Source organism: Nothoprocta perdicaria, unplaced genomic scaffold (assembly GCF_003342845.1).
Source record: "Nothoprocta perdicaria isolate Ctin4 unplaced genomic scaffold, notPer1 scaffold_1, whole genome shotgun sequence".
NCBI classification, from domain to species: Eukaryota; Metazoa; Chordata; class Aves; order Tinamiformes; family Tinamidae; genus Nothoprocta; species Nothoprocta perdicaria.
In genome coordinates, this window is record NW_020454093.1 from 15,178,464 (window position 1) to 15,203,050 (window position 24,587).

General features: G+C 40.8%; 1 protein-coding gene across 1 annotated transcript; it reads right to left on the reverse strand.

The window, feature by feature from the left end:
- Positions 1-7,682: 7,682 nt before the first annotated feature.
- On the reverse strand, positions 7,683-21,585 carry TARS (threonyl-tRNA synthetase). Its single transcript, XM_026038108.1, has 19 exons — positions 21,565-21,585; positions 21,251-21,331; positions 20,132-20,322; positions 19,568-19,691; positions 18,462-18,583; positions 18,113-18,230; positions 17,458-17,522; positions 17,299-17,377; positions 16,539-16,685; positions 15,444-15,542; positions 14,511-14,677; positions 13,840-14,002; positions 13,612-13,749; positions 12,879-12,956; positions 10,898-10,998; positions 10,676-10,780; positions 9,905-9,977; positions 9,108-9,222; positions 7,683-8,102 (listed from the first exon to the last, which is right to left on the reverse strand). Exons 1-19 carry the CDS (start codon positions 21,583-21,585, stop codon positions 7,954-7,956), a joined length of 2,136 nt encoding a protein of 711 aa, XP_025893893.1. The 3' UTR covers positions 7,683-7,953.
- Between the last annotated feature and the right edge of the window lie 3,002 nt (positions 21,586-24,587).

Sequence of the window (24,587 nt, forward strand, 5' to 3'; positions counted from 1 at the left end):
CTCAGTCTCCAGCTGCACCCTCTGGGACCCGTCCAGCCACCTGCTGCTCATTGCTGCCCTAATTGCCATCCCATGCACAACAGCATGTGTGATCTCCCCCTAATCACCCTCAGGAAGATTCAGGTAAGTTAATTCAAAACACTAATTTTCTTGTCAGAGGCTAAACCAGCAGACACTGTTTGAGGCAGCTTATGATGTGTTCCARAAAATCTCCGTGCTGGTGGTGCCCAAGGTTGCAACCTGCAGCACAGGGGCTGCCACAAGCAGCACAAGCTGGAAGCTTCCTAGCAAGCTCAGCCGGTCAAAGAGAACATGTGTAAGTAACTAGCAGTTGCTTGTCCTTCTTGGGGGAGTTCAGTCCTCGGGCTTCTCGCTCCAGATTTACAAAAATGAAACTGAGAAACAACTGCGGTCTGGAGCTGAGATGGAGATGAAAAAATAGGCCTGCCTTGAAGTACATCCTGTCTGTGGAGGAAAACTATTGTATTGCAGTTCTTCAGTGACATTRGATTTTATGAAGCTCCTGTGCGCTGCTCTTGCATCAGGTAATTCTTGGTGATGATGGTGCTCTTCCTGTCCAGTGTCCCCCGACATCAGCAGTTCAATTCCTTGAGCRGTGAAGTTGCCAGTCAACTATAAATGTAATTTTTATGATGCTACAGAAATCCCCAAATAGTCAACTGCCATGGAGAGAAAAATCTATCTACCTCCCCTGTAAAGACTGAGAACTATTTGAGGTGATTTCTCAGTCTTTTGTGGAGGAAAAAGTGAATTGCGATTTGATGTTTTTGTGCTTTCAGGTGGATAATTCAGGTCTTTCTGTGCAATCTGAAGCTGTGCAGAGGTTGGTTGTTCTGAAGCTGCTCTTATGGAGGAGGGCAGAGAGGGGAGAAGAGGAGGTGCTGAAAAGTTACAGAGGGAAGGAACAAGCCAGCAGTGGCTCAGAGGTGTCTCCCCAGCCTCCCAGACCATCATGCTAAGCACAGCCCTTTGGAATTAAGCTTGGCCAGGACAGGCAATGAAAATTGCCTGGGAGTCTCCAACTCGGTAGGCCCCCGTTGATGAAAGGGGGGATGAAAGTAACCCCATGAGTGCTTTTGTCTGTTTTCTTTTTGTGAGCATTGTTGGCTGTGATGGTCTATAAAACATTATTGTCTTCTGTGGAACTGAATATTCTTCATAGGTAGTAACAATTTCAAAGTGCTGGTAGTATTTTGAGCACTGTGTAAGCAGTGAGCCTGAAAATACCATACGCTGCATGGCCCGAGATTGTCGTAAGAGAAGGATTAACAGCTTTTCAGTCAGCAGTTTYTGAAGGGCATCAGTTGGGGCTCCCAAGGACACCTCTTGCCATTGAGGCAGAGCTGCGCTTGTCAGGGATGGCTCTTTCCAGAGAGAGACAATGGAGACAGGAGAAGCAGTGTGGGTGGTATTCCCCTTCCTGATACCTGTCAGTCGTGGGCTGACACGTGTGGGACCTCAAGGCTTTTTCAGCAAGTGTTGGCCTCCGTCTTCCAACCAAATGCTACCACAGCGCTTTGATGCAGCAGGGCAGAGCGTTTTACAGGGGCAATTTAAACAGCAGGAAAGCTCCATCCTTATGAAGGTAAATACCTTAATGTTTTGACCATGTTCCTGTGGTTGATGTGGTTTGTTCATTGCTATGATGTGACAGGCACAACATTGAGCAGTGGCAGCTGATCAAACTCACAGGGGCAAGAAACCTACTTGTTAGCAGGGTGCAGACAGACGATGCACGTGCATGCGGACACACATGCAAGGTCTCTCTGTAACAAACTCATTCTAATTAAAATTGCCACGTAGCAAAGCTGACACAGGAGGCAGCGGGGTTTAGTGGGCAGAGAGCACTGGTTCGCGAGCCTGGAGGTCCCGCTCCTTGCTCTTGCCATCGTTTGCAGGGTGACACTGGGTAAGTCACCTCTGTGCTCTGCACTGCTGCTGCCCTCTAATTAAATTGCAGGCTCTTCGGCACGGGCTGCCCGTGTACACCTTTGAAYGATGAGGTTTTGATCTTGTTTGAGATCCCTCAGCACTGCATTAATACCATTATATTAATCACATTATATGATTTATTGGCACACCATAAAGGCAGTTTTAAAAAAGAATGATCCTATGGTGAAGGCAGAGAGCTGAGGATATGATGTTAGAAGTTCTGGTCCCACCATAATTTGGAGCTGATCATTTGTGCTTTCAAGCGGTATAAAGCCCTGACTCCTCAGGTGAGCCATCAAGTCTCCCAGTGAACTAAGATTTGTAGAAATTGTCTTTAAATCCCTCCATTGCCGTTATTTCTTTTATCTCTTATCATAGCATAGATAACCCACTTAAAGTCATGTCACAGTGTTCAAGGCTCCATAACAAAGCCAGTAAAATTTTCTTTCTTAGCAAGCAGTATTCTTCCAGGGGGTTGAATCCATGAGTGCAGAATGGGGCTGGCCAACCGATGGAAGGAAGGATGGGAGTCTCTGTGAGGATCCTGCGGCAGCTCTTGGCAGATATGAGACTGGAGATGTCCCTGTCACTACTGTGGGCAGCTGAACTTCCGATGGCCATTTCCTTTGTCAGCTGAGATAAATAAGGGTTAAAAGAATGGGGACAGCAAATAGCCACCTAACGAGCACTCAGGCAGACACCTATGCTTTCCTAGCAAGCCCCTAGCACAGGATATGCAGAAAAACCTGKCTGAACAGGGGTTATTAGGTATGGGTGCATGGTGATTAAAACCTGCTCAGGCACAGGTTCGAGGCTGGCTTTTTGAAGGTTGCTAAAGGACTGCTCCGAGGTTGACATGTTCTTTCAGGACGTGGTTCTGGGGAGGGCACCTGGAAGCCACTGCTGCTGAATGGCAGTTTGGACGTGGCACCTTTGGTTGGGGTGAGAGCAAGCTGGTGTCAGTGTAGACAGGCAGTAACATCTCTCCTCTCCCTGTTCAACTTCTGAGTAAAAACACTTGATCCTTTTCTCTGCCCTGTTGTCTTCTCCATTTGTCTGGCTTTTCTTGCACATCTCATGGAGCCCTTTCCTCTTCTCATGGCCTCAGCTCTAGACATGAACTAAAAACCACATTTATTTSCTGATTATTGTTGATTATTGGAAAATACAGCTAAAAATGTTCTTTCTTACAATTACCCGGCACTGGTAGTGCTTTATTCCACAGAGTGCCATGGTTTAAGAGTATCAATACTGAGACCTTCAGCAGGTTCTTCATTTACACTTGAACTGCAATGAGACCAACCAGTGTACATGGGGCACGTACTGATACTGCTGATGCTTCTCTGTTTAAGCTTTTAATGGGTTCTGCAGGATAAATGTTTCTAAGCAGTGCAGTATTTTTCYTTACTGAAGCAGAAGGCAAATGGCATCATTTAGCATATCTTAATTGGTATGAAGGTGGATGTTTCTATTGATGTTACTCCCTTTCATTTCAAAGCACTGTTAGAGCAACAGCTTGCCAAAACCACCCCATGCTGCCTTCTTTACAYAGGAATAACTTAAATGATCTTATCAACATTTTATGGTGCTTGTTCTGATGAGGCTGTAATTTAAAAGATAGGTTCTATCATGTTGTAACAAATCACTGCATTGCAATGTGTTCTGCTGAGAACATGAAGTCCTGCACCATGACAGTGTGCCAGCACTAAACAGGTGGGCAGATTGAACATAGGTGTAGATTGCCTCTACAATTTAGGTACTTCAGGGCCAGACAGCAGCTGGGTGCAGAATAAGAGCTATGGACTGAGTCTGGACTCTAGTTTCTGCCCAAGTCCCACTCTAGATTCCAAGATCTTTCTTAAGCTGCAAGAGATTTTTTTTTTTTTTTTTTTTTGCTTTTAAAACAGCTCATTTTGGCTGCTTTCCAGCTCATGGAGTGGTTGGCGTTTCCATGTCGGCTGAGCTAAATGCTGGATTCCACTGAAAGTCTGTACATGAAACCTGAAGGAATTATTGAGCTGTAATTTGAGGGACAGGTCTTAACCCTTGTAAACAAATCAGAACAAACCAGCTCTGAGTTTCTAACAAAAATTTGGTCCTTGTTTCTCCATAAATCTGAATTTCCTATCTACAAACTCAGGATGAAAAATGATCATTTATCATATTTATCATATGAGGAAATTAAATTTGCTTGTTTGGTCATTTCTGGTCAGAACCTGGCAGCCCCAGTCTGTGTTTCATATTAAAAAATAAAAGTCACCATTTGAAACTAAAGCTAAACATTTTTAGATTATAGTTAACAATATCAAAAACATCTCTGGCAATAAAAGATAATAGCTAGCTGCTGCTAAGCAGTGCAGGAACTTTTTAACRTGAGAAGGGGATAGCTAGTTTTCTAAGAGGCCACATGAGAGATTTCCACTTAGTTGGCCTTGTAGTCTGTCCAGGAATGCCCCCCTGCTCAAAGGTTGTGGTAGAGCTGTTTAAAAATCCCTGGAGAAGCTGCYGTTGAGGAGAGTCTCCATTCGATCAGGTGTGTGCAGCCTCCCTTGGCGGTCTTGGTAGCATCTAAGGGTATCTGGATGCCACCTGATCCCTCTGCGGACACCTCTARCTGGATGTGGAAGCCAGGTCTTACACATAATACATGTGGGATTTAATTTTTCTGTACTTAGGAGTGAATGTCACTGTGTGGTTATTAGCCCTCAGTTGGCAATGGCTTCTTGGGAAGATAGGCCTTGTAACTTTTGCAGCTCAGTGGCTGCTCCAATGCAAAGTGTCTGCCATTAGCATACATAGGTGTGCATATATATGTATGTGTGTGTGTGTGTATATATATATGGATATGCATGCATACATATGTGTATGTTAATTCAGTTTACTTAAAGCTGTTCCAGTGTGCAGACTGACATAGCTGCAGCTACACAAGGATAGAAATTTCATATCCTTACAGAGCTTCATTCCATTAAAAATAAAGATAAATGATCTCTTTATTGCAAGATATACTYCAGACAGGTTACAGTTTGTCCTTTAAGTGTGCAACTGAGAAATCACATATTAAACGTGATTAAATGTACAATGACATTTATCTAAGCTCTTGCGGGCCATTAAGTTAACCTGCCCTGATATTGGCATATGCATCTATGTACAAGGATTAGTTGTGAGTTTTCCTAAAATGAAGGATGAGGTTTCAGGAGCGTAAAAAATAATGAATGCCTGTTTTATAAGCCTGCCAGTTCCTGTGATGGTGTAGTAAAATGTGCTTTAAAGGAATGAATRTATTTGCTTTCAACCTAGTGACATAAACCCTTCATAGGACAGGATGCTTGAAACTTGAAGGAGCTTAACTGTACTTTGCACGTGGACCTTTTCATTCCTGGCTTTCCTGCCTCGTCCTTGTTACCCTGTGCCTGGCAGTGCTGGCCACAGGGGCTGTCACTGCAACGGGGATCCCAAAGAGGGGCAGCTCCAGAGGCTTTGGGAAAGCAAAGGCCGCCTGGTGATATTCTGTGCCCTCCTTTATGGGTCTGTTCTCCTTYAATACAGCTAGAGGTACAGCTCTGCCATGCTTAATTGCATGTTTAATTTGTTGTTTTGGTGTTTATTTTTGTTTTTAATGTGTGCAGTGTGCATATTGCTGAAAGTTTTATTTTTATGATTTCAAGCRAACTTTGATACATGATACAGTCAAAGGGAATTCTTTTGAGCGGGATGCAGAAATTTTATTTATTGATGTAGCCCTGATGACTTACCTTAAACACTGCATTTGAGAACATTATGAAAGTCTTTGGTTGTCCCTCCTTATCTGGGCATATGCTTTTTTTTGGAGCAATACCTCTTAAGTTTATTAATACATACTTTGTTCCAAAGGTTCCCCTACTTGTTTCTGAAGCCTATGCAAAAAATTAACTTGGATAGAAAGTCCAAATGCAGCGTATTCTATTACAGGGGCAAGCAAGGCATCCAGCATGACTTAGACAAGGGTGAAGGAATGTTCCTATCCAAAGCAGCTGGAAAACACTGTTGTGTAGAAAGGAGTTTTGGAAATTCTCGTAAATACCAAGCAGCGTGCGCAGACTTTGTTTCTATAAACATAACCTCTAGCAATACTTAATTTTCCTATTATCKTACCATGATTTTAATTCCAGAACCACTGGCTTGTATTTTGGACAAGAACTTACTTTGCAGTTAAGAAATKGTAGTGAAAGCTAAGACTTACACTTTTTTTTAATACAGCTACATAGGGCATAACCCAAAAGCCTTAATTTTGGTCTACTCAGAAGTTAGACTTGACAAACTTGGCTTTTTTATTTTTTTTTTTAACTATGGGGATGTTTTCCTTTTTTTGTGGGGGAGACCTTGAGTGGGCTGGGTCCAGACACAATGGGAAAATGTAGTCAGGTAAGGACTGATTTTGTAAAGGTGGCTACAAGGATCAAAACTTATCYTATAGCTGGATTCTCCCTGAAGGTGATTCATTGGCTGTGGAGGATGCTGGAATATTGCTGATGTAATTAGTAAAATTTTATCCATTTTTCCCAAAGGGCTAAGACTAACCATAGTGGAGGAGTCTCAAGACTCTAGGTGGAATTACCCTGACGTGAGATGACTCTGGGAGCAGTGAAATTCTTGCATGGGCACTCGCACAACCGAGTTCACAGAAAACCAAAGGTCGGTGCAGTGACCTATCCAGGTAGGTCTTTCTGCCAGACCCTATTTAATATTGTGCACTTATGAGCCTTGAAGAGCCATCACACTTGGTATCTTTCTTCCCCATCATAGTCTTCCTTCTTCAGCAATTTGTACTGAAATTAGTTTTATGAGCAAACAAAAATCCCTGTAAAGCAGGGTGTGAGTTGTATTTTTCCAGCAGCTCCCCACCCCAGGAAGTAACTATGGCATGAGGTAGTTTATAGTAAAAGGACAAAGGGCAAGCAAACCGTCCCTTGAGAAAGTTCCTGGGGATGTATGGGCTGAAAACAAAGCTGCAGAAGTTAGGTTTCTCTGGCCTTTGAGGGTGGTAATCAACACATGCTCTGGAGAAATGAAATGGGTGGCTTTAGAGCCCTCTGACTCTGGAAAGAATTAGTCAAGGGCAGTTCTTGGCAAGTGGTGCAACCGCTAAGCTATTGCGCAGAAGCTGCATGGCGCCCTCCTGGCCCAGGAGGTGACTGTGGTCATCTTGGAGCTTGGTCCTGCCAGACACCATYAGCCTCCTTTTCAAGGCACCGCTGGCTGAACTGAGGGAGATGCTGCTCAGGCCAGGCCAGTTCCACCAGTGTCCACAACATGAGGTAGCCAGAGAACTTCTACAGTGAGAGAGGCAGAGACCAAGACGTGTCATGGGCCCTTCAGGAGATTCAGTGCAGACAGTTACACCCACATCCTACTGGCAGTGCCCATCTATTTTACCGGCTTGTACCCTTAGGTGTTACTTCTAATAGAAATATAGAAATGGATATATTATCTACATTATTAGAATGTGAAAGCATAATCTATTTAAATGAGGTTTCTGCAGCAGGGTAACCTGTACAAGACTGACATCTACTGATTTATATACTAGTAGCTGCTAGACCAGTATACAAGACTGCCAAGTACCCTATCCCCTACTAAAGGACATACCCCAACTGCTGCTACAAGCTAGGCTTCCTATGTGGTTTCTTAAAGACAAGGTCACTTATTTACTTTCTTCAAAACAATTTGTTATTAAAATGAATTTTATTCTTAAGTGGATAGTTCAAATGTTAGTTATCCCTGATGAACATTTCCAATCTCTTGCAGTTGCAGAAGGGGTCATTTCACCTAGCTGCACGTATCAYTGATCCAACAAATTTTACTTGATGTTTTTTGAAAAAAATGATTTTACAAAGAGTTATTTTACTAAGAAAAATCTCTGCAAAAATAGCAAGAGGTCCAGTATGTTGGAGCTGGTTCAGCACAAACACCTCTATTGTTAAACAATGCAAAACCCCAGAATCTTCTTTATGCCAGGTGGTGGTGTTAAAATTCTTCTTCAGCTTGTTTGCAGCGAGAGCGTTTCAGTTCCAGCAGCCTCTCCACCGTGTCAGTAATTGTGCGCTCACCATGCACCTTGTTATCTCTAGTGCGAATATTTACTGTTCCACTGGCCTTCTCCTTTTCACCAACAACTAAAAACAACCAAGATGCAAAGAGAAAAAAATTAACCCTTTCTCAAGCATTTTTTCATTACCATAAAAATTTTAAACAGAACTTCTACAACGCTTAACCACCAGCACAAGTCCTCCTTTGCCCTCATCCTCTCTCCTCAAACTTAGATCCGTAGTAGCCAATAGCCTTCTTATTTAATCACATTTATTAATTAAATTACATTTCTTTAAAAGGTTTAGTGTATTTTTAGTATATTACAAATAGCAGCTTAGCAAAATATAAGGGGAAAAGTTAACTGAATAAACGCAGCTTGACTTATTTCCTTCTACAGGCAGCCACAAAGCTGAAATAAGTCTAGGACTGCTTTATAAGCAGAGGTTAGAAAGACAGTTTGATAACCAACTTTTTTTCAAATAATTTTATAGAGCAAGGTCATTTACTAGAATAATTCTGAGTTAGTTGTTTAAATTAAATATTAAGATACACAAACCAAGATACTCTCTGTTTGTCTCATTACTAATATAAATTTTACAGGATATAGTTGGAGGCAGCAACAGAAGAAGCCTGTATGAGGAAGGCAGTACTTCAAATCACACACTTGAAGGTCAGTTTCTAATCGTCCCTGCATCACCCTGTCTTGCAAGACTTGCTTAGCTCTAAAGTGCACCACACCTGAAATAGGAGGGCAAAATACTAAGGGGAAAAAAAAATATATCAATCTACTTGACAAATGAAGGGGGTTCCACATGTGCTTCCACACTAATGAGCAGAAGGGAGCAAAATACTTCCTCTAAAGTAGAAGTAAAGACTTGGACCACTCTTCAGTGACCCCCTCCAACTAAGAGCAGTACAAGCAAGGACTGCCCATCATGCAGACAGTGGAGGCTGAAATGGAGATTTTTAGGAGTAAAATGGTCTAAACACTGACTACCAGCCTCTCTCTTGCTCACAGAAGAAAAAGCTACATCAGATCCTAGTCCTATTCAAGACAGCCAACATGAAATAGCATATGCTTTATACATTACCTAGAATGAAGTTATACTGTGCAAGCTGAGCATTCCTGATCTTCTTGTTCAGCGTGCACCCAGGATCTACATCAACATCTGCCATTAATCCAGCATCGTGGAATTGCTGTCTGACCTAAAAAGTATTTAACATTAAAAAATACAGGATTTTTTATGTGTGTGATGATGAGCTATTTATGAATTGTAAGTTTAACAAGCCAGTCGACTTGTCCAACTCCTAAACCAAAGACACCACTCGGTCGGGCCTTGGAGATGAGGCTAGTTCAAGAATGTGAAAACACATCAGCTCTCAGGAGTTCATACACCCTAAATCACTAAGCAGTACTCTGAGACCTGACCCGTGGGGCTGATTAGAGACTTGAATTTGGCATGGAAAAAGACAAGTGTCTGATGAAGATTTTACTTCGAAGACTTTTTAAAAAACATATTATATCCTTGAGAACTATAGAGAAGAATGTCAGCTGGATGCAGAAAATGCAAAGATCCAGCTCCATTTTTCTTATTACTGTGCAAGAAGCTCGGGACCAGGGGCGACTGTGACTTGAAGAGGAGGAGATTTTTTTCTGTCTGAAAAGCTAAACTTTCCAATAAAACCATCACCAAGATCAGCAGTTTTTGCTTGGATACCCAATATTTGTTCCAAGTCCTTTCTAAAATCCATCTACAATTTCAGCAGCTTAATTTGTTGCCATAGTACTATACAAATGCTACAACATAATATGCAAAAAATTAGCACTAATAACCAAGTAGCTCATCTAAATACAGTATTTCTGGAACACACAAACATGCAACTTCACCTTTTGAGCATATTCATCACAGGTTGGTCCCACTGGTACCACCATTACCTGCTGTGGGGAGAGCCAGAGGGGCCTTTGAAAACAAAAGAACACAAGTTTTACAACTTTTAGTATTTTTCAATATAAAATAGCCTATCAATACTCCACTTTAAAATGGCCAGCAATAAATAAGACTAAAATATACCCTACAGATTCATTAAGCCACTTTCTTAGGTTGTTTTCACATGTAATGGCAGCCCTAAACTCAAGTCACAGTTCATCTCCCTAAAAACTTAAGTGTCTAAAAAAATATTTTGGTGTGGGCACAGGTACTTAATCACCTGAGGTTTCAACTTGTGTCCTACAACACAAAAACTGAGTTGTTAACATTTTTTTTCCCCATGGTGAATGATAATAAGCTTAACTTTGGAGCCTCTGTAGTAGTCAGAGGTCATGCCTGCCAGGTGYAATGCTGCAGCAGGTTAAGGATGGTACCTACACAAATGACTCTAAGACAGCCCAGCTGCATGGACAAGCAGAGAGATGCATGGGTTGCAGAGCTAGGTTGTACATGCTGCACATGCAGGAGTGGTATCACGTACTGGCTACCACGTTTGGGATTACTTAACACCTCAGGAATGTAGTTTAGGAAGAATCACATCATACAGCACAACTCTGAAGCATGTAAGTAGCAGTAATCCTCTCCACTCTTCCATACTTTGGGCCAATTTATCTTCTACTACATAAAATCTTTGCTCAAATGGGAATAATAAATCTACTTTTCAACATTACCATTTGCCACCGTAGTTTTCAGTGAGAATGGCAATCATTCTTTCCACAGATCCCAAGATAGCCCGGTGAATGATAACTGGCCTGGTCTTATCGTTACCATCATGGCTGTGAAGAAAAATTTTTGTTTTTAATGTTAAGCTGTGTCTCTTTTAAAACATATGCCTGTAGTTTCCAGACAAGCAAGATTATACASCAATTAAAAATATGAACTATTTTACTCACCTGACAAAGGTAAGGTTAAATCTGACTGGCAGCTGGAAATCTAGCTGGATTGTAGCACACTGGTGGTAGCGACCAATGGCATCTTTAATCTGAATGTCAATCTTAGAAACAAAAGACAGACTTTTACTGGAGTTTAAATACAGGCATTTTCCTGTGAAAGCAAATGCTTTTAGACAGAAGACTTGGAGTAGGACAGAAGAACTACATATGATTTTAGACAACTTTAATTTTGTCCTACTTTGGTAATTAAATGATTTAAAAAGTCTGATACAGATACCTGTCGAAATGAAAAAAAAGAGGCAGGCAAGTGGCATTAYTTCAGAGGGAATCCCATTTAATACATTACACTCAGGAGTTTCAATCTGCTTTGCCTGGACTTTCACAGGCTTTTTTACTGAAGAAAATTCAGCAGTACATCAAGGAACAAGTACATATGCACTGGATCAGAACTGAACATCTCTCACTGAAAATATGACTTCTTCAATCTGAAGATGGGAAACTTATGTTTGTTATACAGTACTGGAATAGATGGTAGCTTGTGTGGTGTATTCAGAGCATAGGTACAGGGATCAAAATCCTTGTGTTAGATAATCTCTATTTTCATAGGCATTCCATTAATTAATAACTGTCTATGTGACTATCTCCACTCAAGCCTATTCTTTCMTCTGCATCCGAACAGCTTTAATCCTGAGCACACCTGTAATAGAAAGTGGCACAAGAAGGACGACCAACCAACATTAGACTTAAAGTATCTGGACCTTATTTATTTGGCATATTGCTTTCTTAGTCACCACTTYACCACTCTGGCTATATGTAGAAGTTGTGCTCTTTATTGTGGTTTATATATTAGATATATTTACAACCTTCTATGGATTTCAAATCATCCAGTTACAGAGTAGAAAAAGGCTTAATTACTTTAAAGGTACCCTAGAATGTAGAGCTTCAGTTAAGATATAACTAACTTCAACCAATTTCCATTAAAACCAGTGCAACAAGCTACGTGCCTGCTCACTTCACTTAAACTGGAGTGTACTAGAACTAAATATAAAGTTAATTAAGGTAGTGTTCCTGCAGATATTTGCCTCCTTTCAAATCAACTGAGGAAATTGCTAAATCCTGTTTGCATTTCATATTGTGAAAGATTAGCTGCTGTAACACATTCCACGTACAACYTATAAAATGAAATTGATTCAATTAACATACAAAGAAATCAGAATCAGTTTACTAAATGAATTAATGTAGACATAAATGCAGGTTAGGTTTATTAGAGAAAGATCTACAYGTAATTTTGTAATACTCTGTGTCCTCATGTTTAGAGATACAAGTGAATTTCTAGTGTCCTGTTTAACCTGTGCAGACTCGGACATATTTTAAAAATACAAAATCAATCCCAAGGTTTCTTTTTAAATACCAAAACCCAGTAGCAACTTTAAAAAAAAAAAAAAAACTCTGCCCATAAAAGGGCATATATTTATTTAATCTATAAATCTGCTCAATATTTTTTCTCAGTGCTTGTTTCACATGAAAACAWAGACTTATTTATCTGCATTATGATTCTGTGTTTGCTGAAAAATATATTTCTTATGTAGCTCTTCCTCTGGTAGCTCAGATCTGAGACTGCCACCTTCTGTTCATTTCTTTCACTAAATTATTTGGCTGCTACCTAAGCAGAGCTGATTAGTTTGCAAAGCAGAATATTTACTAGATGAAGCCTTTATCTTGCTCAGGTATCTATCTTGAAGATGCCTAACACTTTCTTCCTGAAGAATTCAAACAGCAGAAAAYAGTTTGTAGAGACTAAGACCAATGTAACAAAGTTACACGAGGTCTGTTTTTTGCTTCGGCTCATCCACTTTACTGCAGAAAATTGCCACTTGCCCCCCATCTCTGCTGTCAGGATCAGAGTAGCAACAATGAAAAACAAGGAACCAAACAGAATTAAAAGCTAAACCTACCAAGAGAACGATTGTAACATACTAACCTTAGGTCCATAGAAAGCTCCATCACCAGGGTTTAATTCCCACTTCTCACCAAATTCATTGAGGCTGTTCTCAAGTTGCTAGGGATAAAGGACACACACACTCAGCATTTCTCCCCATCATTTTCATTTACAGTGTTTCAGTGCTACAGCATCAGGTCAGCCTGCTGCTAGAGGCACCTAAAAAACTACCACACTCCCCAGGATTTTCTGTTACTGCTGCAACTATTTAAAAAACAAGTAGACAAACTACTGCATGTATTTTGGAAGAGGCCAATAAAAGCAGTGTTGGCTATAATAGAAGTAGTTTTTATCCTAGATTCAATTCCATTCCTGCCCCATCTTCTCCCTGTCAGTGTAGCTGCAAGGGCTAACCTTGTCACTTGGATCATCAAAGCAAGCTGGTTTTTGGAAGCTGGCTCTGAGACCTATTATACTGGATGGCAACAYTGGTTTTCTTTCTCCTCTAAGTTTATTTTGGGCCAAAAAAAGTAGATTTCTTCAAATGGCAGTTTGTTTCTAACAAGTCAATTGTATTGAGAATATAATCTCTGTGCAGAAGGAAAACATACAACAAAAGCCATTTCTAGAAGGCAGGCAGAGAGACTTAAAGAGTTAATGAGTTATATTTCCAATACCCAGCTATTATGTATTGTWAAAAGGGGATTTGTTCTTTTGAGTGTTCCAACTGCAGTCTAGTTTTCATACAAGAAAATCACTTTAAGTTACTGTTTACCTTCTCAGCTTGATTCCATACTTCAATATCTCCAAGATACTTTTCAGGACGAGTGGAAAGATTCAGTTTGAAGGAAAATCCAAAAACGTCATAAACAGTACGCAAAAACTGCAGACAACTCTTTATCTCCTCTTCAATCTTCATGGGGATGGAAATAAAGCATCAGCTATGGCAAACTGAGTTACYTGGATTTTAAAACACAATTTCATGGGTAGCTGCAGCCCATACCTGCTCCATGGCACAGAATATGTGAGCATCATCCTGCTGGAAGCGACGTACTCGAGTGAGGCCGGTTAGAGCTCCCGACAGTTCATTACGGTGCAGGACCCCGAAATCAGCCAACCGCAGCGGCAGCTCGCGCCACGATCGCGGGCGATGATCAAACATAAGGCTGGAAGAATATTTTGCTATTTGAAATCCATCCAGTATCAAAGTTTTGCAAAGAATGGACAGTAYCTGAGCTGGTGTCCCTACCTCCAACCATGAGATCTGAACAGTGAGCATTAGTGAACAGTATCTAGTTTTTTAAAGGAAAACAAATTCAGATACTAAGAGACTTCCCCCCACACATACACTGAGGGTACAATAGCTCCTAAAACTGAACATGAAGACCTGGATGGCTGAATTGCCATAAAAAGGATAATGCTCAGGGATCCATTTTGGATACTTGTGGCACGTGGATAAGTTAGTTCTTATCCTATCTGAAAATACAGCCCTTGTAACAAAGGAATAATGGTATTCCTCAATGTTTCAATATAAAGAGCTCACACACTCATAATTACATTGCTGCTGACAGCACACCAAATCAGGTGCTTCTTTACAATTAAGCATACAAAACAAACTAAGCATTTTTTTTAAAGCAGCAGCATCTTGATAAACTGGGTTTCTTATGCATTTACCAGTGTCCTGGGCAGTTCATAGGCTTCAGAGCAAAGATTTCTTTCTCCACTTCAAAGGAAAACATGTTGTCACTATAATGCTGCCAGTGCCCTGATGTCATCCATAATTTGCTGTTGAAAATATTTGGAGTGACAACCTCCTGGAATCCACGTTTTCGATACTCACTCTATAATAACAGACCAGAACAGAAAATAATTTAGAAAATAAATACATGCACAGCCACAGAATATGCAAATGTTGTCCTCCAAAATCCCATGACTCAATAAAAATGTAAACAAAAGAAGAAAATCTGACCTTTCTATGCCTTTTTATCTCTGTAAGGCAGTAGTGACTCAAGCTGGACATGCCAGGCTACCTCCTTTACACAAGCACTACCCTCCCCCAAATTTTCATCTGTGCTAAGCAAGAAGAACAAGTTGATTCCTGCTAAGCAAAGCAGCAGTCTCTAATTATATAATGACATTTGATACTACCCTGCAACCCAAGTATATGACAATAAGACACAGAGATTTTAAATATTACAACAGGGAAATCAGGATATTTTTCTTAATTATAACAGTTATAGTTATAATAGTTATAAACTATCAGTTATATAGTTATAAACTATCAGTTTATAACAGATAGTTCTACAATGCCAAAAAAAGCAAATCACTACTGCCCCGCCACCGTGGCATATTTTAAGTTCAACAGTTTTATTAGATCTCAAAGAATCCGTAACATCCATTATACAGCTTTAAATGGAGGTAAAGCTCTGATAAAAACCACCTTAATTTAGCAAAAATGACTAGTTCAAAGAAAGCAGGTTACTTCTGCTCACTGCTTACAAAATCCGTAATTTTAAAATAGCAGTTTAAGTCTATTTATACTGTTCAGTGTTCTTCCAAAATTGAGAAATTGCTTCTGTAAAAAAATTTCTAAAAGAAATTACTCACCCGGATGAATTCAATTAATGTGTTATAGATGTAAGCTCCTTTTGGCAAGAAAAAACAGCTGCCAGGACTGAGCTCATGGAAGAAAAACAGTTCTTGGTCCTGAAAAAAAAAAAAAAAAAAAAAAAAAAAGTATTTGAACAGCCAGTACTTTCACCAACATTCATAGACAAGTTCCTACTGATCAGGTATCACTACTCAAAATTTTAAAAGAGTGAAAATCCAAGTAAGTAACGATAGATGTATTTCCATTTGTATTTTTATCTCTAATTAGTATTGACTTTTGAAGGAAAATATTGTTTTCTATTTCAGTACTGATGCTCCAAATTTTGTTATTCCTGTGTTTACATGCAACTACCAACTGTGCCTCCAAAGTTCACTTGTTGCATTGCCAAGTAGGAGCTAGCTCTGCTGCTGCAGCTCCCTCGTAGCTTGCACACGTATTAGAAGTGTGAACTGCATTAAGCTAATTTTGTGACCAACAGGAAGCAGCACGTGTGCTTCAGGACAGCACATAGTGAAATTCTGCTCTGTTCTACTGGTGCCCAAGCAATAGACTTTGCACCAGTGTGTCCAGACTATCAATTAGCTGATAGAGGTTTCCATCAAAAAACAAACAAAACCCACAAGAACAACAAAATAAGCAGAAAGTATTCAAAGAGAAAAAGCTAGCAAGAACACGATCAGCAAAAATGCATAATGCATGTCAGGACTAAGCAAAAAGGAAAATGCAGAAATGCACTATTAACTGTAGCGTCACACAGAAAAAAAGAACTGRGAGCAAACAGGCTGCAGCAGCTTGTATAGGAATAAACTCTTCCTACAGATTGGAGTGTTCCTGTTTTGTAATGTTTAACCTGTGGAATAAGGATACCATGGTGTTTGAAACAGCAAAATCTCTAAATAGAAGTTTTGTTTGCTTTAGAATTTTTGATGCTCAGTTGCTATAGAAAATGCCTGGCTTTGCAAAATTACTGAAGATACAAACATGTCCATCTTGGTTGCTCCAGAAATACACACAGTCTTTGAGATGCTTCTAGTTATGAGGTTACATCCACAAGGTGTTTGTGAAATATATTACAAGAAAAGCTGTCTCACCCGCCCAATCTTTCTGTGATCTCTGTTCTTAGCCTCCTCCTGGAACTTCTCCCATTCCTTCAGCATTTTCGCATCTGGGAATGAAATTCCATAGATCCGCTGAAGGGATTCCATATCCGCCTTGCCTTCCCAATACGTAGAAGAATTCTGCATGCAAAAATTAAATGATGCAATAAGGACAGGAAGCAACTCCATATTTTACTATCACAGTCTCCTGTAAAAAGCCATGAAAKTGGCAGTATCTGTATTTAATGGAGAACACCATAGCACAAGAGAGGAAAGCTTTAATTTCAAAACTGAAACATTGATGAAAACTAAACATATGCCAAAAACTTTACCGATTTTTGGCAGAGACAAATCCACAAGGAATAAGGGAATAGATTCAAAGAAAGGTTTTGAGCTCTCCTTTYTTTTTTTTTAAATCTCACTCCCTCTGTAGGCATGTTCTTGCAACTGTTCTTGTTCTCACTCAGCTATAACCCTTAGATGATATATAAGCTCCAACAGATTCAGATCKGCCGTGCCCTTTTCTTAGGCCTTGCTCACTTTCCTACCCACTGCTGGCAGTGCTGGCTCTGGCCACCTAACTGGGCTTCATGCCAAAGATAATTTTCACAGCACACAGCCCTATCACAACTGGTTAAACAGTTTAGGGCTAGGTTACCCACTTTGAATTACACTCTTGGATTTCCCACAAATGTAYTGTCCCAGCAACATATTTCCAGTGAACAGATTTGTTTCATTCAGTTTCAGCACTTACCTTATGAATTTTTATAGCTTTTATTTTGCCCGTATGTCTGACATGAGGGCCCCTGCACAAATCTATCAAAGGGCCACACCTAAGAAAAGGAAACATTAATTTAGCATATTTCATCCTAGAAAGCATTGTCCAATAGTATTACCATGCATGCATTATTACCTGTACACTGTTGTGGTTGCAGTATTGACCTTCTCATTCAGAATCCGACACTTGAATTTATTATACTGAAAAGAAAAACAGCACACACTTTTTTAGCTACTTATTAAGCGTAAGATTTAAACAGCAGTTTAAACTATTTGCAAATCTTTTACTCTCTTTCATCAAGAGAGGATTATACAAACAGGAAAATGAGGGAGAGGGTAAAGGATGAGAGAGGGAGAGGCTCTGCTCATGTAGTGAAGCAGGTTACTTGGAGAACAGGTTGTGCAGCCTCCAGCCTTACAGGTTTACCAGACCCGACTGGACAAAAGCCTGAGAAACTTGGTCCAGTTTTAGCGATGACCTGCTTTGGGCAGGTTGGACTGGAGACCTCCTGAGGCCCTCTAACTTGAAGGACACTGTCATGCTCCTGAGAGATACTCTTAGAATTCCTTTAAGTGTAGAAAATCTAATCTGCATTGCTAAAAAAACAGAATTATACTTCAGCTCATTTTTATTTGTGATATTAACAGTAAAATCTCATAAGAACACATCTTTAAAAGTTAAAATTAACTGGACTTTCCTTCCTCTACTGCTAATAGAACTTGCAGCTCAAGCTACATCCACCCACAGCATAACTGTGCGATGCAAAGAACAACCTTCTACATCAACCTACCTTAAACATTTCGAGCAAGGTTTCCTTCTTAACTTCCAGTCTTTCAAAGGCTTGTTTCTCCTTCATGATCTTCTTGCATAAGGCTTCTAAAGCAGAGAAGTCATTACTGGATACACCCCTAAAATAAACATACATGAAAGTGAAACAATCTTATTTCACTTTCTGTTGCTGACCGGGGACTGCTTTTGCAATGCACTGACTTGCAGACTGGATGTACTGCAAGGAACAAAGCATGTCACATCTATGATAGGAGTGATGACTTTGTCCCAGGAACAAGCAAGTAAGTAACAAATTTTGCTGCATTTGCACTGCCCCCACTTACAGGAAAAAAATATAAATAAATACCTACCCATCCTCAAGAAACATGTCATAATAAAATCCACTTTCTATCGGTGGGCCATAGCACAAACATCCACCATAGATTCGCTCCATGGCTTCACCCATGATGTGGGCGCTTGAGTGCCAGTACACCTGCAAGAAGTCACAAAGGAGGGCTGAGTCTGAATAYGCACAATGCATTTCCAAGTATTTCATTTAAAATCATTTCTAAAAGCTTGCTTTGGAAGATGAAGATGCAGATCCCATATTAAAACAGTCTGTAGAAGTGATCTGCTTAGCAACTCCCTCATCCAAAGCATTGATATTTCTAAAAAAAAAATAACACTGCAAAGTTTCTGAAAATAATTCTATTTTCAACTACTATTGAAATAATGCTTGTCCAGAATTTCAGAAAATACTTCACCAACTGTTTCCATGAATTTCAGTCAAACAGCTCTGGTGATGTGCAACCTGAAAACCATAAGGTGTGCTTGCAACATAAAGCTTTGGTCTTACAAGTTATGCGTGCATTGATGTAGAACACTTCATCTTGTACTGCGCCTTACATTTTTACAAATTAAAATCAAAACTAAAAGCAGACCTCTGTCTGCTTTTCTTTGCACATATCAGAAAATGTACATGTAAATGCAACTTTTAAAAGTCTGCATTTTCCAGGTAGACCTCACTGGAAATGTACCTTTACCTGAATGAGTAGCCAAAATTAAGTATGTACTTTTGGTACACGTAAGTGCAGCTTACTCAGTTCTCTTATGTTTGTAACTCTATACTTTTGTATGCAACAGTGCTTTTGCAGTGAATGCTAAAGAGCTTGGTTCAGAACATATTTCTGAACATATTACATTAAGGCTGCAATATAAAATCTTAATGAGAACAGATGTGACATAACCTATAGCAACTGCAAATAGAGACTTGGCTCTGAATACACAGTAGAATGTCTTATCATTGCTAGTATCACATCTCCCTCCAAAGAAGACAATACAAAATTTCAGATGTACATGGAAAAAAAAAATCATTCTCTCACCTTCATCTTTTAAATGTATGAGAAATATTAGTAASTAAGGGAGGTTGAGCTTAAAACTTGTTTATTCTTGGGTTTGCATTAAAGGAGATACTCACTGCTTGAGCTTCTTCATCTTCAAACTTGAGCAGCTCCAGAGTACAATCCTCCTCTAAAGGACGGTCTAGATCCCAAACCACCTTGTTCACTTTAGCGATAACAGTATTGTCAGCTAAGCCCTGGCTGCAAAAAAAATAGGTGGCACATAAGCTTTTGAAATCAGCGAGCAAAAGACCCCCCACAAAACTTCCTCTCCTCAAGTCCATACAAACCAGCATGTGCTAAGATTCAATCTGACCATTTGCTAAATTTCTYAGCAAACTAGTTCTTAAGGCAACTGCAGTATTCACTGAGAAAGATACAAAGCTACATGTCTACGGGATGCCACCTATAGAAGTATTTAATTTTAGAAACTATCTTCGTAATGCAAAACATCAGACCTCATAATTAAAAAGCTATGGGTTATTTCCAGTTTTTTGACAGAAGATCTATTTAAGTAAATTGAGATAAATAACAGAGTAACATTAATGGTAACAGCCATAACCTGCAGATATAGACCTATCTGAAAATTATTGATTAAATCACAGATTAGAATCATCCTAAATCACAGAATAGAATCACACCTGATTCCACAAGCAATTTGGTAAGGGGTGGTCTTCCAGGACTCGGCATCAACCTGCTTGCCATCAGGCAGTGTAACTTTAATGGGTTTACTCTYGGTGGCCGCTCTTTCTGCGAGAAGTGCATCATGTTCAGCTTTGAGTTTATTATACAGCTCTAAACGCTCACTGATAAACGCAGGCCAGGGGTTCAGCTATATAGAGAGAATAAAGAGAAAGAATTCAASAGATTATGGGAGTAATCTAATATCATATGATGTCCTGAATGCAAATAKAAGGGATACACTTTTCACAAGGAGCTCAGTGGTCTAGGAATCTCAGTTCTTCTAACTTGGGAAGCTGTACGCAATAACTCTTCCCAAAACGAAGCATGGATGCTGATGATTTTTTTTTTAAAGAAAAGGAATATGGAAATATTTTGAGCAATGTAACAAAAAATTAAGAAGAAGGGCCATCCCAGAGACCACTCAAGGTAACAGAAAATGGGCAATCTGACACTTTATAACAGTACTGAAAACACTTTTTCAATTATAAACAAAAAATCTTTAAGTATTTCCACATTCTTCACTGAAGCTTGGAATATAGCATCAAATTGTTAAAATTAATTTGTATTATACATGCCAGTTAATCAACATTTATCTTTTTATCTACATATCTCCTCTTTCCTGTTTTCATCTGTCATTCTCTCATTTTTTCATCCTTACTCCTTCAGTCTCACTCAGGGGCTAAGGCAATTTAAATTATGCATCTAATAAGCAACAGCCACCATTACAATTTAACTATATATTAGCTATATTAACTATATTAGCTATGTATTAACTATATAGCTGACTGAGAGTTACTGCCTTCAAGTGCATCACCCCACACCTGCCTAACGAGACCCACAGACCCGCTCTGCCTGCACAGGGACGTAACTTGCTGTCAAACAACGTCATTTTGGCACAGATTTTACTGAAATTGGAAACAGCAGGAAAGGGAACGCAATAACCCCCAGTGCTACACAAAACAACCCCCTCCAGGGTGAACTGCGGCAACACCACCGGCGCACGAGGCAAGGGCCAGGAAATCGCACGTTTTACCGCCGTTAAAACGCGTTCCAACGCGCTGCCACGCGCAGCTCACCTCCGCGCGCCCTTCCTCGCCGGCCCCTTCCTTCGTTTTCTTCTTTCCGCCGTCTCCCTTTTTCCCTTCCTCGGCGTTTCCCTAGGGGAGCGAACACCCACTCTTCCCACACCCGGACACACTCTTCGCGTTTCACCCCGTCCAGCCCCACAAGGCGAAGGGAGCCCGAGCGCCGCAGCCCCGGGAAACTCCTCACCCGGCTCTGCGCCGGGCCGCTCTCCCCCTACCCCTCCCGTGCCCCGGAGCAGGGGCGCTCCCCGCCTCCTCGCACCCCGATCGCCCTCCCGGCCGGCCCGAGCCGCCGCCGAGCCCACCTGGCCGCCCGCACCCGCCATGGCGCCGCCCGCCGCCCCGCAGAGCGATGGCGGAAGCGGCCGCGCGGCCCCGCGCAGGCGCCCTGCGCGCCGCGCAGCTGATGCAACGAGGGGCGGGAGGCGGCCGCGCGCGGCTCTGAGGGGCCGCCGAGCGACGGCGGCGGCCGCGGGTGGGAAGGGAGTAACGCGGGTTCCCCGGCAGCCCGGCGAGCTGCAGCCCCCCTCTAGAATAAAACGCCGCCCCGAGCTCTCTGTTTCTGCGCTTTGATGCAGCTTTTGCCCCGTTTAAAGCCCTCCTCGCTGCGCTTGCACAGAGGCAAGGCTGAGTGGACAACCTGGAGCCCGCCTTTGAAGTGAATTGAAGTTAATAAATCAATAAATAAGTGGAAGGCAATGAGGGAAATCTGTCTGGTAACTTGCACAGGAAGATGCTGGTGGGAGGGTTAGGTTTTGCCTGTGGGCAGCTAGGCTGGTTCCCTCAGCCCCATCCGGTGGGGAAATGGGGCGAGAGTGTCCTGRTATCTGTAAAGAAAGGCTACAATATTCATGGCTTCTTGTCGTTGTAACCTTTCTTCACCCTTCCTCCYGGTGCTGCTTTCATGGAAAAAAAATAATACTTCAATTTAGTGATGTTGTGGCACATGTTTGTAGCACTCATGGCTCCGYGAGGGAAGGTTGTTGCCAGGCCTTGGGTACCCCCGCTAAGCTCATCCAGCAGCCAAGCGCCAGCCAAAGAAAGGTGTTTATCACAAAATTTCACATTTGAAAGTGATGCAGGCAGAGCCCTGGGTTGGAAGGGGCCTTTGAGGAGGATAAATGAGGGGTGCAGCTCCACTTGGACCCCAGCCGTCTGTGTGACACCAATGCCATCTTGCTTGCRGTCTCCTGAAACAGCTGCCTCCTGCCCATCTGCAACAGAAAGCTGCAATTTCAGAGAGTTTCATCCAGTTAAAATGCTCTTAGATGAACATCAGAGCACCTCAGGTGCCATACATTTAGATGCTGCAAGAAATAATCTTGGAAAGGTGTGCAGTTTAATACAGCTTTCTGATATTGGTTATGTAGAGGTAAACCAAGTTAAGAAAATGTTACCAACTCATTTGGCCACAAAAAGTATATTTAAAAATATTAAAATTGGAAGATGTAGCAAACATGGATTTAAATACATTTATACAGAACAGACTTGAAGAAATTATTTGTTTTCTCAAAACAAAAACAGCATATATATTGAAACATGCATTTAATAATGTATGATGCTGTCTAGTAATACAAGGAATTGTTTTTCAATATGTATTTATAGATTATCAATATCTTCTAGAATATCTTTTCAGTGTGAAGGAATTACAGCTAGCTAAGAGAAAGCATGTTGCAAATGTCATAGATAAATTGTTTTGCCCCSAAATGACCCCCAAAAGGCACTGATACTGTTAAAGAGAAAACAAAAGATCATTCGGTATTCTCAAAGCAATAGGAAGTGTAGCGGAACTGTCTGTTTTGCCAGAAGATGGCAGCAATGGTACGTGCTGTGTTGGAGAAAAAGTAATTTCATGGGATGTCCCATACACAACACTCTGATTCAGACCGTGGGATTTATGGCATAGTGTTACGTGTGGACTGCGAGCAGGAGCTTCAAATATCCTGGATCCCATTTGCTTTCTTTGGTTGAACAGATAACCTCACTTTTAACAGATCTCTTTCAGCCCGTGGTAGGGCATTTCCATTGGATGGCCCCTTTGTTTTATATGTGCCAATTTGCCGTGGCAGTGACCTTTGTTACCCAACTGTAGAATATGGAATAATTGGAATAGTCCCATACAGAACATGCATAAGATGTCAGAGAGGAATCATGCTCAAGCACTGAGGAGAGATTAGGGGAAATTCTGCAATGTAAAGATCTTGTAACTTTTACAGTTGTAAGGACAATGCTACAGTCCTGTTACTCAGCTCTGGTCAACTGTAATCTTTAATGTAGGAAACAGTGTGTTGCTGTGGACATCAGAAGAAAATTGATCATCAGACATGTTTGTGTATGTTAAAAGCACCCTAGTATGTATGTGTGGCATGTATATATTTCATATAGTTTATGTCTACCACAAAGTAATAACCACAATGAGACATCACCCCTCATACTGTTACCAGAAAAAAAAAAAAAAAAAAAAACACTGATTCACGTTATGGACACCAAACTGTTCATCTTCATCTTGAGCAAGTCCCTGCTCGTCCTGGCTGAGGTCTGATGATGCGAGGGTCTGAATTGCCTGCCTAATACAACAAGCAACAAATGCCTTTCCAGAGCYATTCCTTTGGTATACTCCATAAGCATCAATTTCCCAAATTTAGTTTTCTTAACATACTGAATAATAGCAGAAAGGATCTCCAGATACCAACTAATTCTTGCTCTAGCTTTTTGTGCACATGCTCTCTCAGAGATTTTTTCAAAGGAAATGGAAGTCAAAGCAGGGAAATTTTAACTGTGACTCAAATCTGATTATGATCTTCTGAAAATCCCATTTAATCATGTTTTATGGACACAATCCAATGACATTGCTTCAAATACAGAAATACAAGAAAGCTAAAGCAACACTTCTGTTAATGTATCAGCATTGCACTGTGCACTCRCCTTCATTTTTTTATCTATTTAGGACAGTCAGATTCTGCTCTGCAGTGCTATTGCTTTTGTACCTATGCTTTCCTGAAGGGCAAAGCACTGTATGTTGTTATTAAATTGACTGCCTGATTTTAAATGCTCTCTGCTATTTGTTAAGATCATTTGCAATTCTTCAAAGTATTTGCCAGCCCTCTCATCTTGACAAGCTCACAGATTTTAAACATGTATCCTTTCCTCCCTTGCACAAGCTAATGAATTTTTGGACTAGACCCAGACAGAGAGGAGCTACTTAAAATATYCTTCCAGTTTAATTGAGAGTGACTGATAGGCTGCTCTCTAAGCATTTTTTTTTCCAAAAACCAATGCCAGTTTCAGCTAATCATGCAAGCATTCAGTAAGCTAACGCAGACTGTAC